Consider the following 13,738-nt stretch of genomic DNA (forward strand, 5'->3'; position numbering starts at 1 on the left):
TTTCTTTTCCTTCTCCTTTCCTCCAGTTGCAATACAGGTCCGAGATACATATCGAATAATTGAGAGGAAAGATCATCCATGAAACTACATAAAAAAATCACAATTGTCATGAAAATACCACAAATAAACGAAGACAGACATGTTTAACAGCCTGTTTTGAGAAAGGCTTGCTCATTTATCTTCAAAGTTTCAAATTTAAATGTCAGCAAGAATCATCAATATGTACGTGAGACACTACACAAAGCTTTAAAATAAGTCTGAAGTAAACATTAGAACAGTAGCTGCCTCAGCGCTAGGAAGCCATCACATCTCTTGGTAAAATAATCTCCCAAGGGTTTAACACGCCGTCATGTTATTATGTAAAATAGCGGCTCTTCAGTCTAGTGTAAGGTCAAAGCTACTGACTCCATAGTAAGCTCGTAGCCAACATAAACACCAGGGCTTGTGAAGCTGAACCTCTAATCAGCAACATGGAAAGATGTACATCTGGAAATTTGATATAAGCCAAAAAAATAACCAAGTAACTAAAAAGGGGAATATATATATTTTTTTTAATATATATCTCTCTATATATATACTACAAAAAGACGTAGCAAACATTGCTGTTTTGTGCACTGGTAACTTTTTATTAGCAGAAAGACAGCCCTCAGGGTAGTATCAGTTAAGTGATGACAACAATCAGTCCATTTTTAAGGTTGCAGTCAGATTCCATTATAAAGTCACATTTTGATCACTTTTGTTTTGGAGAAAGGAAACTGGCCTAAAATCAAGATAACTGACTTCTGGGGAAAAGAGAACTTTTTTTCCCCTACAGTATGGAAAATAAAACAAACATCTGCTCCTAGTTATGGAACATTACAGAAGAAAGATGACACAAAAGAGAAATTTTGGTTTGCCTTAGTATTTTATATGCCGGTAACATGAAAATTACTGTGCTACTTCATCTAAATGAGTCCTGTATCCCTGTATTTGATAATATACTATCAAGACTCTAAATGATCTTTTTGGAAAAAAAGAATTATGTGATCAATATACTTTCATTTGGAGTGATATCTTCAAGAAAAATATCACTGATTTCAGTAGGCCCAGATTTCACCTCCAGAGCATACTGAAATGTGTGGCATCTTAGTATCAGTGCCTTCAGCAAGACCAAGACTAGGGACATGAGTAAGATTAAAAAACCCAAACAAATTCCAAAAAAACACCAACAGTAACAAAAAATCCCAAACAAACAAAAAAAACCCAAAACCTAACCCCCCAAAAAAGACTGGAAAAACCAAAAATCAAACCAAAAACCCCATCCCCCCTCAGCTTATGCCATACGCCAACCCGTGTGAAAACCCAGCAAATTTCAAAATGCAAGTACCATGAGGACTGGGTATGCTGGAAAGGTGAGAAATGCTTTGATATTTATATATAATATATATTTATATACAATGCTTAAATATAATGCTTTGATATTTAAGGGCACCCTTATGAGACACGTGGCTCCTGGATTTTACTTCCAGAAGAAACAACTCTGCTCGTGTTTCCTTGCAAAGAGGATTATCACCATAAATCATCCTGCGGGTGTATGTCCTAAGAGACACAAGACATTACTAATTCTCTATTAAGAAGTCCAATTTGTAGAAAAAAGGCCAGTTGTCAATATTGCAGGGTTAATTTCCAATTTACTGTGCTAGGATTTTTTTTTTAATAACATAACAGTCAACTCATGAATTGCATTTTATCAACAAGCTTTCTGTAATTCTTAAAAGATATCTTAGGAAACAAGTAAAGAAACAAAGCCCCATCTTTTCCGGTTGTTCTTAGTAAATTCTCTTTTTTCTGATCATCTTAGAAGATTAGTGTCAGAGAAATGATTTTTGTGTCTTATAAAGAAGAGAAAACATTTTTTTTTCATCCACAGTAATTTGCATTCAAAAAACAACATAGCAGAATACAGCTCACTTGCCCATGAAAAAAAAAATATCGTCTCTGGTACTGCTTTCATCAAATTGATTCGATTTTCTGAACACGTCATTCTTCACTCGCATAGTTAACTTGTAAAATAAGATTAAGTATTGTCTTTTCCTCCCCAAAAATGTAAAAATTGTATGAATAGAACGTTATAGAATTGGAAGTAGAACAATATGAACATTTGAAAAAAATCAATGATTCTTTTTCAATACTTGCTTTATGAATGCTTACTGAGTTTTTAATCATTATTTCACAATATAGTTACAAGACATGAAATCAATGGGATATTTTAGTTAAAAATCAGAACATTACAAAACCCAAATGAGGTACTAACAGATACATGCCTTCTTCTTAAAAAGAAAAATATTGCAAAACTGAATGAAAATGGTACTTGAGAATTGAGGTGGAAACATCACCTAGATTTAATAATGTTGTTATGTCTGCGTATGCCAGCTAACCTCATAAAAGCTACATAAATTTATGCCGTGTGTCAATAAAAAACCGCAATGTTGAAATCCCATACCCTTTACACTCCAGTTACAGAGCAGAGCAATTTTTTGCTTACTTTGGAGTAATGAATCAAGTTCTTCTACTGTGATTCAAATGAAAAAAATGGGTACACTTTTTCTTTTTTTTTAAATAAAAATGCATATTCTGTACTACATCGCAGCTTGCCTGCAAGTATTCTGACAGACCCTAGAGGCCAACAGCACAAAGGTTAAGGAGGCTTGGTAAGGTCAGAACCCACATTAAACAGGAGCAGAATTGGAGAGGACACTTGGGCATATACTAGCCTAAATAAACAGAAAGACGTTTTTGGACCAAGAGTCTTTCTAACAAGGCTGAGAAGAGACTTCTTTGGATAGGAATTCCTCATCCCTCTTTACTACTCCAGAAGCTGCTGATGCTGTGGTTTCTACAGTCATCGCCACGCTGTCACGTTTTATTTATTCCAAAATTTTTTCTGCATAACTGTACTGACACCTATTCATGAGATATGCTCTTAAGAAAGACAATGATACACAAAAGATGAGGGAGGTTGTGGGGTTTTTTTTCCACTTGAAGTAAAGACCACAAACAAATGGACATTGTTCGGTGCATTAACAGAATTCATAGCTTCAGCTTGTTCTTAAAACAGATGGCATAGTCACCTCGGCAAGTATTCCTCCCTCTCAAAAACTCTAATATAAAAGCCAAGGTGTCTGGCAGGGCTACACAGTTAAATGGTAATATATCCTTTGGTCCAAAATTCAGTTTGAGAGCACACAGAATAAAAACATGTTCACCTGGCAACTAGCAGAACGAGACTAAAATTTCCACTACAAGCACTTGCTCACTGTGCGGCAATACTAAGCAAAAGGAAATTGCAAACACAATAGCAGGGAATACCAACATAGGAAACTGAGTCCTGGCCTGTGAAAGAATTTTTATTTTTATATTAAAAAATACCAATCATACAAGACCTTCACCCAGAACAGACCACTGTGGAATCTTATGGAATTACCCTCCCAGTTTAGGCAAGTAATAGCCAATGACTCAGTTTACCCTGAGTTATGCTGATTACTGTGTATTCCCTCCTCCTTTTCGCAAACCATTTTCTAACTCATTACTTTAGGAAGATGTGTTTCCTGTGAACAGATGTCATTAGACTAATTGTAGGTTAGATTAATTGCTATTGTAGAACTACACTGTAACTGGGATAAGAAAACATGAGTAAAACTTCTGGTTTTAGTGTGCAAAAATTCCATTATTATTCTACCATATTTTCAGAGTATTTGACATTTCAATATATCCGGCAGACAGGATCATTAGTCATTGCCTTTGCTATTGTTCAGAAGAAGTTTGTGCTATTAATTTTAATTTTTACAGTACTGTAGACATGCAGCCTGATGTTAAATTCCTTTGCACTCAAAATTTCCATCCATTTTGCATCCATTAAAAAGAAACAGAGCATCAAGTAGAAGAGGAACACCGGTCTGCTTTCTAGAAAACCATCAAATAATTCAGAACAAGAATCAATTGACCATTATTTAAGAAACCCAAATTTTTCATCTGCAAAACAGACATTTACTAAGCTTTTCTTCACTATTTCATTTGGCTAATTCATGTTTGCAGTTTTCAAATGAAAAGCAAGACAGAATGTGCTGTGTTCTAAAGGTAAAAGGACAAAATAACTTCATATTTTCTTACCTTTGCATTATAGGGAATATAATGCTTTGATAAGGCTTCAGGAGTGTGCATCCATGTTTTGTCTACAGAAAAGCAAAATAAAAGAAGCACTGAATACATTATTCAATTTTTAATTTAACTATCTGGAAAATATCAACAACCCTCCTTTTAGTTAGATAAATACCTGTCTGAAGCAGTTATTGGGGATGGAGGGAAATGCAGCATATCTCACAACTTCCCAAAGATTTACATGAAAGAACCTAGTTACTTCTCTTGGGCACACTTCCCATTTTAACCAACTTGATTTACCATAAGAATTCCATCTCCCCCCCCCCCCCCCCAAACACATTTATTGGTCTAAGTTTGTTTGGTATTTCTGCCTCAGTTCAGTATTTTCTGTATCCTGCTATTATTGACTGCGTGTTGTGCTTCTAATTAGTTTTTTTTGATGAATTACGTGCTTTTTTGGATGAATTATCAAGCCATTAAATGAACAAAGGAAATAATTTTGGAAAAATTATCACAGGATAACTGATAGAAAAAAAGCCCTAATCCTTCTATAAGAAAAGAGAAGGAAGTGGGATGGTGGTAACTGATTCAGAAGTTTAGATCTTCTTTAATCTTTCCTTACGTATCCTAAATGAATTTGCACATGTTCCTTCAATGATTTTCACAACGCAAGACTGCGCTATTCTCTTACTTTTCCTGCTGCATGTTTCGTGTGGTGACACGATGAGTTCATCATTTGTGAAATACACCTTCCCTCCTTCTTTTTAACAGCCATTTAGAATGCTCTACATAATTCAAGGTGGAATTCCAAACATTAGAAAAAACTTCTTTTTATTAGAAATTTAGAAGCCGTTTTTAAAAGTTTTCTCATTTGAAAGCATTTAAAAAAAATAAAAATGTTCCAAAATACTAAATTGTATTACCAACCGCATGAGAGACTCTCTAACACTGAGCAGTATTTTATACTCCACACATTCAATATTTAGTAGTATTTTCTAACATGAGAATACTCCTGTTTTAATGAGCATGAATTAAAAGTCATAAATCTGGAACTTTATTGAATTAAGTAACAGAATATAGCTTAAAGCAAAATTCTACCCTTTTTCCCTTTGCCTTTAATGGGAGTTGCAGTTCGAGCAATTACTCATTTTTTTGTTAGTTACATGTAAGAACAATAAAATCCTGTTCACTGCAAATTCTTCAAGAGCCATGACGCTTATTAATGCCAAACCAGTAACTAAATATTTTTGAATATACATCAGCAAGAAAACTATTAAACAAGATATTCACCACAGTAAAAGGATCAAAACTGCCAAGCTGGAGGAAATTTATTTTCTTGAAGCAAATTTCATTCTAGATGACAGTAACGTTCAGCTCCATTACTGAAGAGTGATATTATCACTTCTTAATTAAGGAAGCATGATTTGTCCATTCAGCGGCACCCAGGAGTACGATTATGCATTGAAGTGGCTCTTCCTTTCAATTGTGTCTTTTGATTGGAATACCGGAACAAAGAACAGCACTCATTTCCCAGAATATTTTAGGACCTGAAACCTGATCTCTATTTTGAGAGAGAATATCAGAAGCTGACATTACCCACAACTAAAAGATAAGAATCAGTGTGAATTAGGAATGTTAGAATAAAGCCTGACAACCCAAAAGATAGAATCATAGAGTACTTTGGATTGGAAGGGACCTTTGGAGGTCATCTAGTCCACCTCCCCCTGCAATGACCAGGGACACCTTCATCTAGTTAAAGATGTTGCTCAAAGCCCCATCCAACCTGAGCTTGAATTTTTCCAGGGATGGGGCATCTACCACCTCTGGGCAAATGTTCCAGTGTTTCACCACCCACACTGTAAAAATTTTCCTCCTTGTATGCAGATCTAAATCTAAATCTACCCTCTTTTGGTTTAAAACCCTTACCGCTTGTCCAATCGCAAAAGGTCCTGCGTTAACCGTAAGCGTTGTATTTCAAGTCAGCGCACTGCTGAAGGCCAGACAAGCCGACTGGTGCCTGGGCTTGACGGCAAGTCCCAGACAGAGAGGAAGCTGGCAACAAAGGCAGGACTGCTCTCTGCCCCATCACGCTTACTGCAGCGGAGTGAAGACCTGCACAGTGCAGGAATCCTCTGGATTCCACCACCTGTCCTTGCTTCCACCCTTTCTAGGCTTGTTTTTTTGTGTTTGAGCTTGTCCAATCCATGGTTAATCCAAAGCCTCCTGGTGGCTTTGCCTGATTTCCTTGCTGTTAGGATGCATCTCTCCTGAGCTTGGAAGGAGGTGATCCTGGAATATTAACCAGCTTTCTTAGGCCCCTCTCCACGCCAGAGCTTTAGCCCATGGTACTCTACCAAGCAGATCCCTCAAGAGGCCAAAGTCTGCTCTCCTGAAGTCCAGGGTAGCGAGCTTGCTGTGCGCCCTCCTCACTGCCCTAAGGATTTGAACTCCCCCATTTTATTGGTCATTGCAGCCAAGGTTGACCCTGAGCTTTGCATTCCCCACCAACCCCTACTTGTTGGTGAGAACAAGGTCCAGTATAGCATCTCCCCTCGTTGGCTCTTCTATCACTTGGAAAAGGAAGTTACCATCAATCCATTCCAGGAACTTCCTGGATTGCTTATGCCCTCCAACAGATATCGGGGTGGTCAAAGTCCCCCATGAGGACCAGGGCTTGCGAACATGAGGCTGCTCCTATCTTCCTGGTCAGGTGGCCTGTAGCAGACCCCCACAGTAACATCACCCGTCCCTGCCCTCCCTTTAATCTTGACCCATAAACTCTCGATCGGCTCCTCATCCATCCCCAAACGGAGCTCCATGCACTCCACATGGTCATTGACAGAGGACAACACCCCCTCCTTGTCTCCCTCACCTGTATCCTTCCATTCCAACACTTCAGTATAGGAGCCATCCCACCATGTCTCTGTGATGCCAATAAAATCACAGCTCTGCAGGCGTGGGCAGGTCTCAACTCCTCTGGTTTCTTCCCCATGCTACATGCATTTGCATGGGCCCCTGATGAGGCTGACTTACTGGCTGAAGGGGCTGGAATTCCTTTGTGCTGCACTCCAGGTGCTCTCCTGCTGACCTGTGATCCTTAATGCTAAACAAATGCCTGATCTTAATGCTAAACAAAATCAATACAAGGCAAAATGCACACTGATCCAAAGACATGCAAAAAATCATGGAAGCCATTATGGGGAAGTCTGTTACCAGCATTTCCTTCTGAATTGTAAGCTCCAATTTTGAATTTATGTGATTCTCAGCAGCTTTTGAAATACTGCTTAGAGTTAGTTTGATTTCACAGAAGTTGGAAAATACCAGGTTTCAGACATTTTGCATTCAATAAACCAGAAAAATATGAAAAAAAGAAAACCTATAAAGCAGGTATTCATTTAAATACATGATGTAGATGTGGATTGTGGTTTGCATGATCCCTCACTTTTTGAATTAATTTTAAATGGGTTTTCACAGCTTAGTACTTAATTATTCATTTTGAAGCAACAAAATATGAAACTCTACAATGAAAAAAATCACAGTTCATATTATTATTTTACTAGCTATATAGCAGCAAGAGTTCTAGACATTTTAAAGATAAATAAAACAGTAAGTCCTAAAGAAGGGACCAAAAGCCTAGATAAAACCAAAACTGACAACTGCACGCATCTAACATAACAGCAGTAGAAAGTAAAAAGACACTCGTGCTATCACACTGTCTGAAAACTACAGTTATTTTAGATCTTGTCTGAAGCTCTTGATCTAGGCTGCCTTAGCATTTACATTAAATTTTAAATAAGTGCTCAGGTATTTTTTGAGAATTATGAGTTTGAGCCATCCAGAGTCCATTAAATCCTAAGTAGAGTTTAGCTTGAGTGAGGTATGAGAGATTCTAAGAGGTAAAAGCCTAAGTATTTGGTGGTTTTGCCAAACACTCTGGCACTGTACGGGAGAAAAGATGGGAAGAAGAATCACTGGTCAGAATTCAAGGGCACAGGGTAAGGCACAGCCCTGGTTATAGAGAGTTAGTAATCCTGTAGCCTCTACACACCACCTCTTCACGTGCATGGCATGCTAACTGCGAGGCACGGGCTTCTAGAGAGTCTCTGTGGCAGCAGCAGCACAGCATCCCATCTAGTTTTTTAGTGAGAGCTTCTCAGGTTTTGCTCCCTGCCAGCACACACTACTCTGCTAAGGGCAGTGGAAAAACTGCATAAAATTAACATTTGGAAGACCTGGGGTTTGACAGACAGAACTGCAAGGGTAGAGGCAGGGGGCTGGGTACTTTCACGGTCAGAGGATTAACCGTGCTCGGAACTGAGACTTCACTCCTTTCTAGTCCCCCTTGAATCATGCCAGCCCCTTTCCATTATAAAGGAAAGATTCCTTTACAGTCTGCATTTCACATCAAATGCTTGGTCATCACGTCATCTGGGAGCACCGGTGTAAGCCATTTCAGAGGCCTCAGCTGTGTTGGGAGAGCCAGCAAAGAAGAACGTGCTGACAAATCACACGCTGAAGTCAACAGACTCAGGGACTTCATAAAGTACCCAGAACAACTGTGCTGCACTTAGCGGTGGCTGACACTAGGTTAGATAACAGCACAGCTGACCATTCATCTACCAAAAAGAAAAGCAGTAACAGTGCCAAGAAATTGTTCTCCCTTTGAGATTAATTTCTCCACACTTTACTGCCCATAGATATTATAGAATGGATTTAGTAGAGAGGCAGTGATGAACTATTTTCTAAATGGCAAAACAATACTCAACAGCGTAAGTTCAGTTAACCGCTTCCCTAAGCCCCACTCTCATCATTAATTCATGCATGCTAAGAGAGGCTCTACTCAACTATGTTTCCAAAGCATTTATCAAAGCATATGAGACCTAGTGGCCATTCCATTTAATATGGTGAACAGAGAAAGACTCTGGTTTTAACTTTTGTTTGTTTTGTTTTAGTGCCACAGTGAAAATACAATAATTTCTAGAAGGTGAAAACTAAACGCCTTTATTCTTTACTGAAAGAAAATCTCTTTGACATCGATGGATGATTTCCATGCTAAGAGAAGAGAACAAATCTTCGAACTGTCTTTTTCCTGCTTTACAAAACTGGCTATGAAAAGAAAGATCTTCTAAGACAATGAGCCTAATAACAGTCTCCTGAAGAAGAAGAGAGCATCCCACAAGATCAGTGCTTCATCTAGGTATTAATGCTTCAGGGAACAAATAACTTATTCGCTTCAGTGTGTGTATACAGGTATGTATCTTTAATTTTTCCTAGAGTATCTATTTTTGTATAAATAAAGAAAACCTTCACAACGGGGCACCCTGTTAAATCATTTTCTTTATCCTGCACTGCAACAAGAGGCAGGTTCTCACAAACCTCACTTAAGTGAGTCAGACAACAAGGTAGAATCTGTCTTCTCGACAATGCAGGCAATGAATGAACTGATACGCTGAGCCATGAGACTTAAGGCTTCTTACCGGAGTTTTCATCTGAATGCAATATCAAAACATTTATTAACGAACATAGATCTACCCATGTTCTTCTATAATTCAGCTACAGTATTTGTTCCAACCACCCTCTAGAGGAATGTCTGAGTACAATCTGTGTGTCTAATAGCAGCAATTTATTAAGGTTACTACTAGGTTACCATGATCAAGCAATTGAAATTATGAGTCAGATTCTGCCCTAAGCACATATAGTATATGTCCATCAATATGCATAATTAATAAATAATTACTTTTGCTCTTTCTTTTCCTTGTTTTTTTTTTGGCAAATATAAAATGTTCTCTGGAGGCGTATTTATTCTTTGCCAAGACATTGAAGCTGTATCTCCCTAGAACAGAGCGAGCTTTGCAGAATGCTTAGCCTCTCTGTCCTCCTCTCATACTATCTAGGACTTCATGAATGGTTTCAAACAGCCAATTACTAAAATAGAAAAATGATATCATAGAATGCTGGGTTGGCATAGTTACAAAATGAAAGAAAAGGCTAGTATTTGCATTTCCTCAAATAGTAACACTCGCTGCATAACCTACACATTTTATACTATATATTTTAAGATATGGATGCTACTATGTAGGTTTTGACAAGAAAGGAAAACAGGATCATAATAATATATTAATGCAACTGACCAATGATTAGCAGATCTTTCCTTTTGCACTTCTAAGTTGTTGATGTTAAGAACTTTTAACAAGTTCAACTTCCTAAATTAAAGGGAAAACGAGAAAAACATTCTGAGCGATTTAGCTTATACCTCTTATGTCTTTCTGTCACCAGAAGAGCTACACTGTGGCTTTGATAAAAGCTTCCGGTTTAGGATAAAAGTTAAGATAAAAGTTGAAAAAGAGATTACTGGTGTAGCGTAATTTCTTTTAAGTGAACACATTTTCACAAGTTTTCACTAAGACGTATGTACAGATCAAACCTCCAACTCCACCTTTCACTTTTGGAGTCAGAGTTCAGTCAACTGTTCCAGTATAACTATAAATAAATTTTGAAAAGTATCAATTAAGCTTGTCAAATATTGTTAAAAAGGCAAGTTTTTGAAGAATTTCAAACTGTTAAAGTAAGAACATAGTGTGCGTCAGTTTGGTAGGGCAAAACAAAGGAAAAGGAACAGAAATTGGAATCTCAATACAGTTAAAACAGAATTTTAATTGTTCTAATGATGACCTCCCTCGACCTGCTGGCCACACTCTTCTTGATGGACCCCAGGATGCCATTGGCCTTCTTGGCCACGAGGGCACATTGCTGGCTCATGGTCACCCTGTTGTCCACCAGGACTCCCAGGTCTCCTTCCACAGAGCTGCTCTCCAGCAGGTCAGCCCCCAACCTGTCCTGGTGCATGGCATTATTCCTCCCCAGGTGCAGCACCCTACACTTGCCCTTGTTGAATTTCATAGTTTCCGCCCAACTCTCCAGCCTGTCCAGGTCTCTCTGTATGGTGGCACAGCCTCTGGTGTGTCAGCCACCCCCCCCAGCTTTGTGTCATCAGCAAACTTGCTGAGGGTGCACTCTATCCCCTCATGCAGGTCACTGATGAATATATTGAAGAGGACTGGACCCAGTACTGACCCCTGGGGAACACCACTCGTCACTGACCTCCAGCTAGACTCTGTATGTAGAATACATACAGAGTACTTACGTACATATAGTACATACATATTTTGTATGTTCTTTGCAATTTGCCAACAGCTTTATAAGACTATATCCTACAAAATTAAGTAGTCGTTGTTATTCCTATCAAGGTATGGTTGGTACTCATCCAAATTTATTTCACACAGAATTATACATCTTGTCTTTAATTAGACATTCATTTGGTTAACTAGCAGTGTACCTATGTAACTCATGAACCATTTAGGTTGTAGCTTGGGGAAGGTACTCGCAATAGTACACTTGGACAAGAACTCTGCATCGTACACTGGTAACAACTTACATCAAGAATTTATTAGCTTGTAGATCTCGAAAGATATGCTTGTCAAACCGCCATGTGAATCATTTAACATTCTGTAAGTTAAGCCGTATAAATTTTAATAGGGTAGAAACCAAAAAGCTTAAGACTCCTTCAACACTGTTCCCATTCTGAAATCAGTATTTAGTGCTTTATGGTTAAGCAGTGCATGTATGTTCTTAAAAGGACCTCCTTGCAGGAGCAACAGATAGTTATTGTGGTAAAAATCATTGTTAACTTGGCTAGAATAATCATTAAAGCAGGCAATAGATAAGATGATTTCTGCAATATCTTTCCAAAGATAATGCAGATAAAATAGCCAACAGGAAATTATCTTCCTATTCTCATCTTAACAGAAAAAAAAAAAAAAAAAAAAAAAAAAAAATTGGGCTTTTATCTGTGCAGACCCAACGTAAATCCTATGGAGAAGGTTTCCAAAGCATACTCCTCACTTGTAGCTATTCATCTTCTAAAGACATACTGTAATAATTTCTTTCCTAAACAATTAGATGTGTTCCTTCTGCTTTCAGAATATAAGTAAATACATAGAGACGCATACAAATGCACACAAACACACACATGCTGCAGAACTAGCCACTTCCTCGTCCCACCAACAAAAGACGATTTGGCCCTTCCCAAATTAAGGTAGTAACCCTTCAACTCTCCTTGGTGGCATACTTGAAAGGGTATCTCCATAGTGTAATGAGAACAATGTAATAGTACAACTGATACTTAAAAAAAATATACTCGGTTACCAATCCAAAAAGGAGACTTGGTCACTGAATACTTGTTTTCCACACGACCCTGTATCTCAAAACTCAAGAAGCAGTATCCGGAACACACAAAACCTCTTTGGGGAGCTATTAAAAAAGTATTAAGAGAACTAATTTTTGTGTCAACCGAGACTAAAAGAATACAGAAATATCTGGTATACAAAAAAGCACCCTTTTTTCCTGCCAAACTTTGCTCTTGAAAAAATTCTTATTTAAAAAAAATCCCATGAACATCAACCAGCAGCTTTTTGGGGGTGGGACAGAAGAGGAGATTTAGACCTAGGGTTGTTTTTTTTTTCTGGAAGGTGATGAGTGCTTTTATGAAAGGACAAAGTGCAATCACAAGAATATCTGAAGACCACGATGAGGAATGACTATTTATACGCCTTTAAAGGATATGAGTATCTACTCTTTCTTTATGCTTTTTTTCTGTCATTCTTGTTGATGTGGAAGTCCAGCACACAACAGCCCATTTGTTTAAATCACCGATGTGAAATATACTCTTCTGACAGAATGAAAGTATTTGCTTTAGGCTTATACTTATTCCCTTCACCCTTTTGGGGCTTCACCTTTTGTCTACTCATTCAGAGAAAGAAATATTAAATAAAACATCTGTCATCTCTGGAATGCAGCGTAAGTTTACAATGAAAATAAAGATCATATTGTAGCCAGTCTGTTCACATAAAAGAGCATCCTATAATCTTTGACTGCATTTTTTTATATGTCAGACCCTGTCCATTAAATTCATCTGCCTACACTTTCATAAATGAGATTCATAAAAAGCCATTGCACAGAAATGATATGTTATGGCTTATGATTTATGACAGGCTACTACTTTAATATATTCCATTTAGCATTATGAATACCATCTACATCTCATGAGCTGATAATGTGGCACCAGTTACCAACCTTATGAACTGCTATTGTATGGGGAAACAAAATTAGAAAATTAAGATTCCCCGCATACAACAGCTGCTTTGGCATGGAACTTTGTGCCATGTGTAAAGTCAGGCTGACATTTATTCTGGCACGAAGGAGGACCATTGAGGTATAGTAAAGAATGAACTAACTACAACTGTGACTTACAGCCTCACTGAAGTCCAGTGAAGTCACACGTTGTAATTCAGTACTAAATTTAGCCCAAAGTTGACATACACACCTACGTTGTTAGCACTATTTTGAGACACTCAAAAAGTTTCACTCTTTCTCCCAGAAGTTTTGGATTACAGTCCTTCCGTATTTAGAAATGCCTCTGTCTAGGAGGAACAGTAGTTTTCTTTCACATTTCTGATGAGGCAAAAGTCAACAAATACTAATTGATTTTTGTTTAGTTATATGCACCGATTCTGATACTAATGGCTTTGAATAGAAGGCCACA

At 37.9% G+C, this 13,738-nt stretch overlaps 1 protein-coding gene across 8 annotated transcripts in view; it reads right to left on the minus strand.

Annotated features, from left to right (window-relative positions):
• GULP1 (GULP PTB domain containing engulfment adaptor 1) overlaps window positions 1-13,738 on the minus strand; it is a 168,744-nt gene that overhangs the window by 67,804 nt on the left and 87,202 nt on the right. For all 8 annotated transcript variants that reach the window (XM_063340851.1, XM_063340846.1, XM_063340847.1 and 5 more), the window contains one exon: window positions 4,150-4,211. In XM_063340851.1, coding sequence (XP_063196921.1) covers window positions 4,150-4,211 — 62 coding nt within the window. The remainder of the gene's footprint in view (window positions 1-4,149; window positions 4,212-13,738) is intronic.

This window comes from Chroicocephalus ridibundus, chromosome 7 (assembly GCF_963924245.1).
Source record: "Chroicocephalus ridibundus chromosome 7, bChrRid1.1, whole genome shotgun sequence".
NCBI classification, from domain to species: domain Eukaryota; kingdom Metazoa; phylum Chordata; class Aves; order Charadriiformes; family Laridae; genus Chroicocephalus; species Chroicocephalus ridibundus.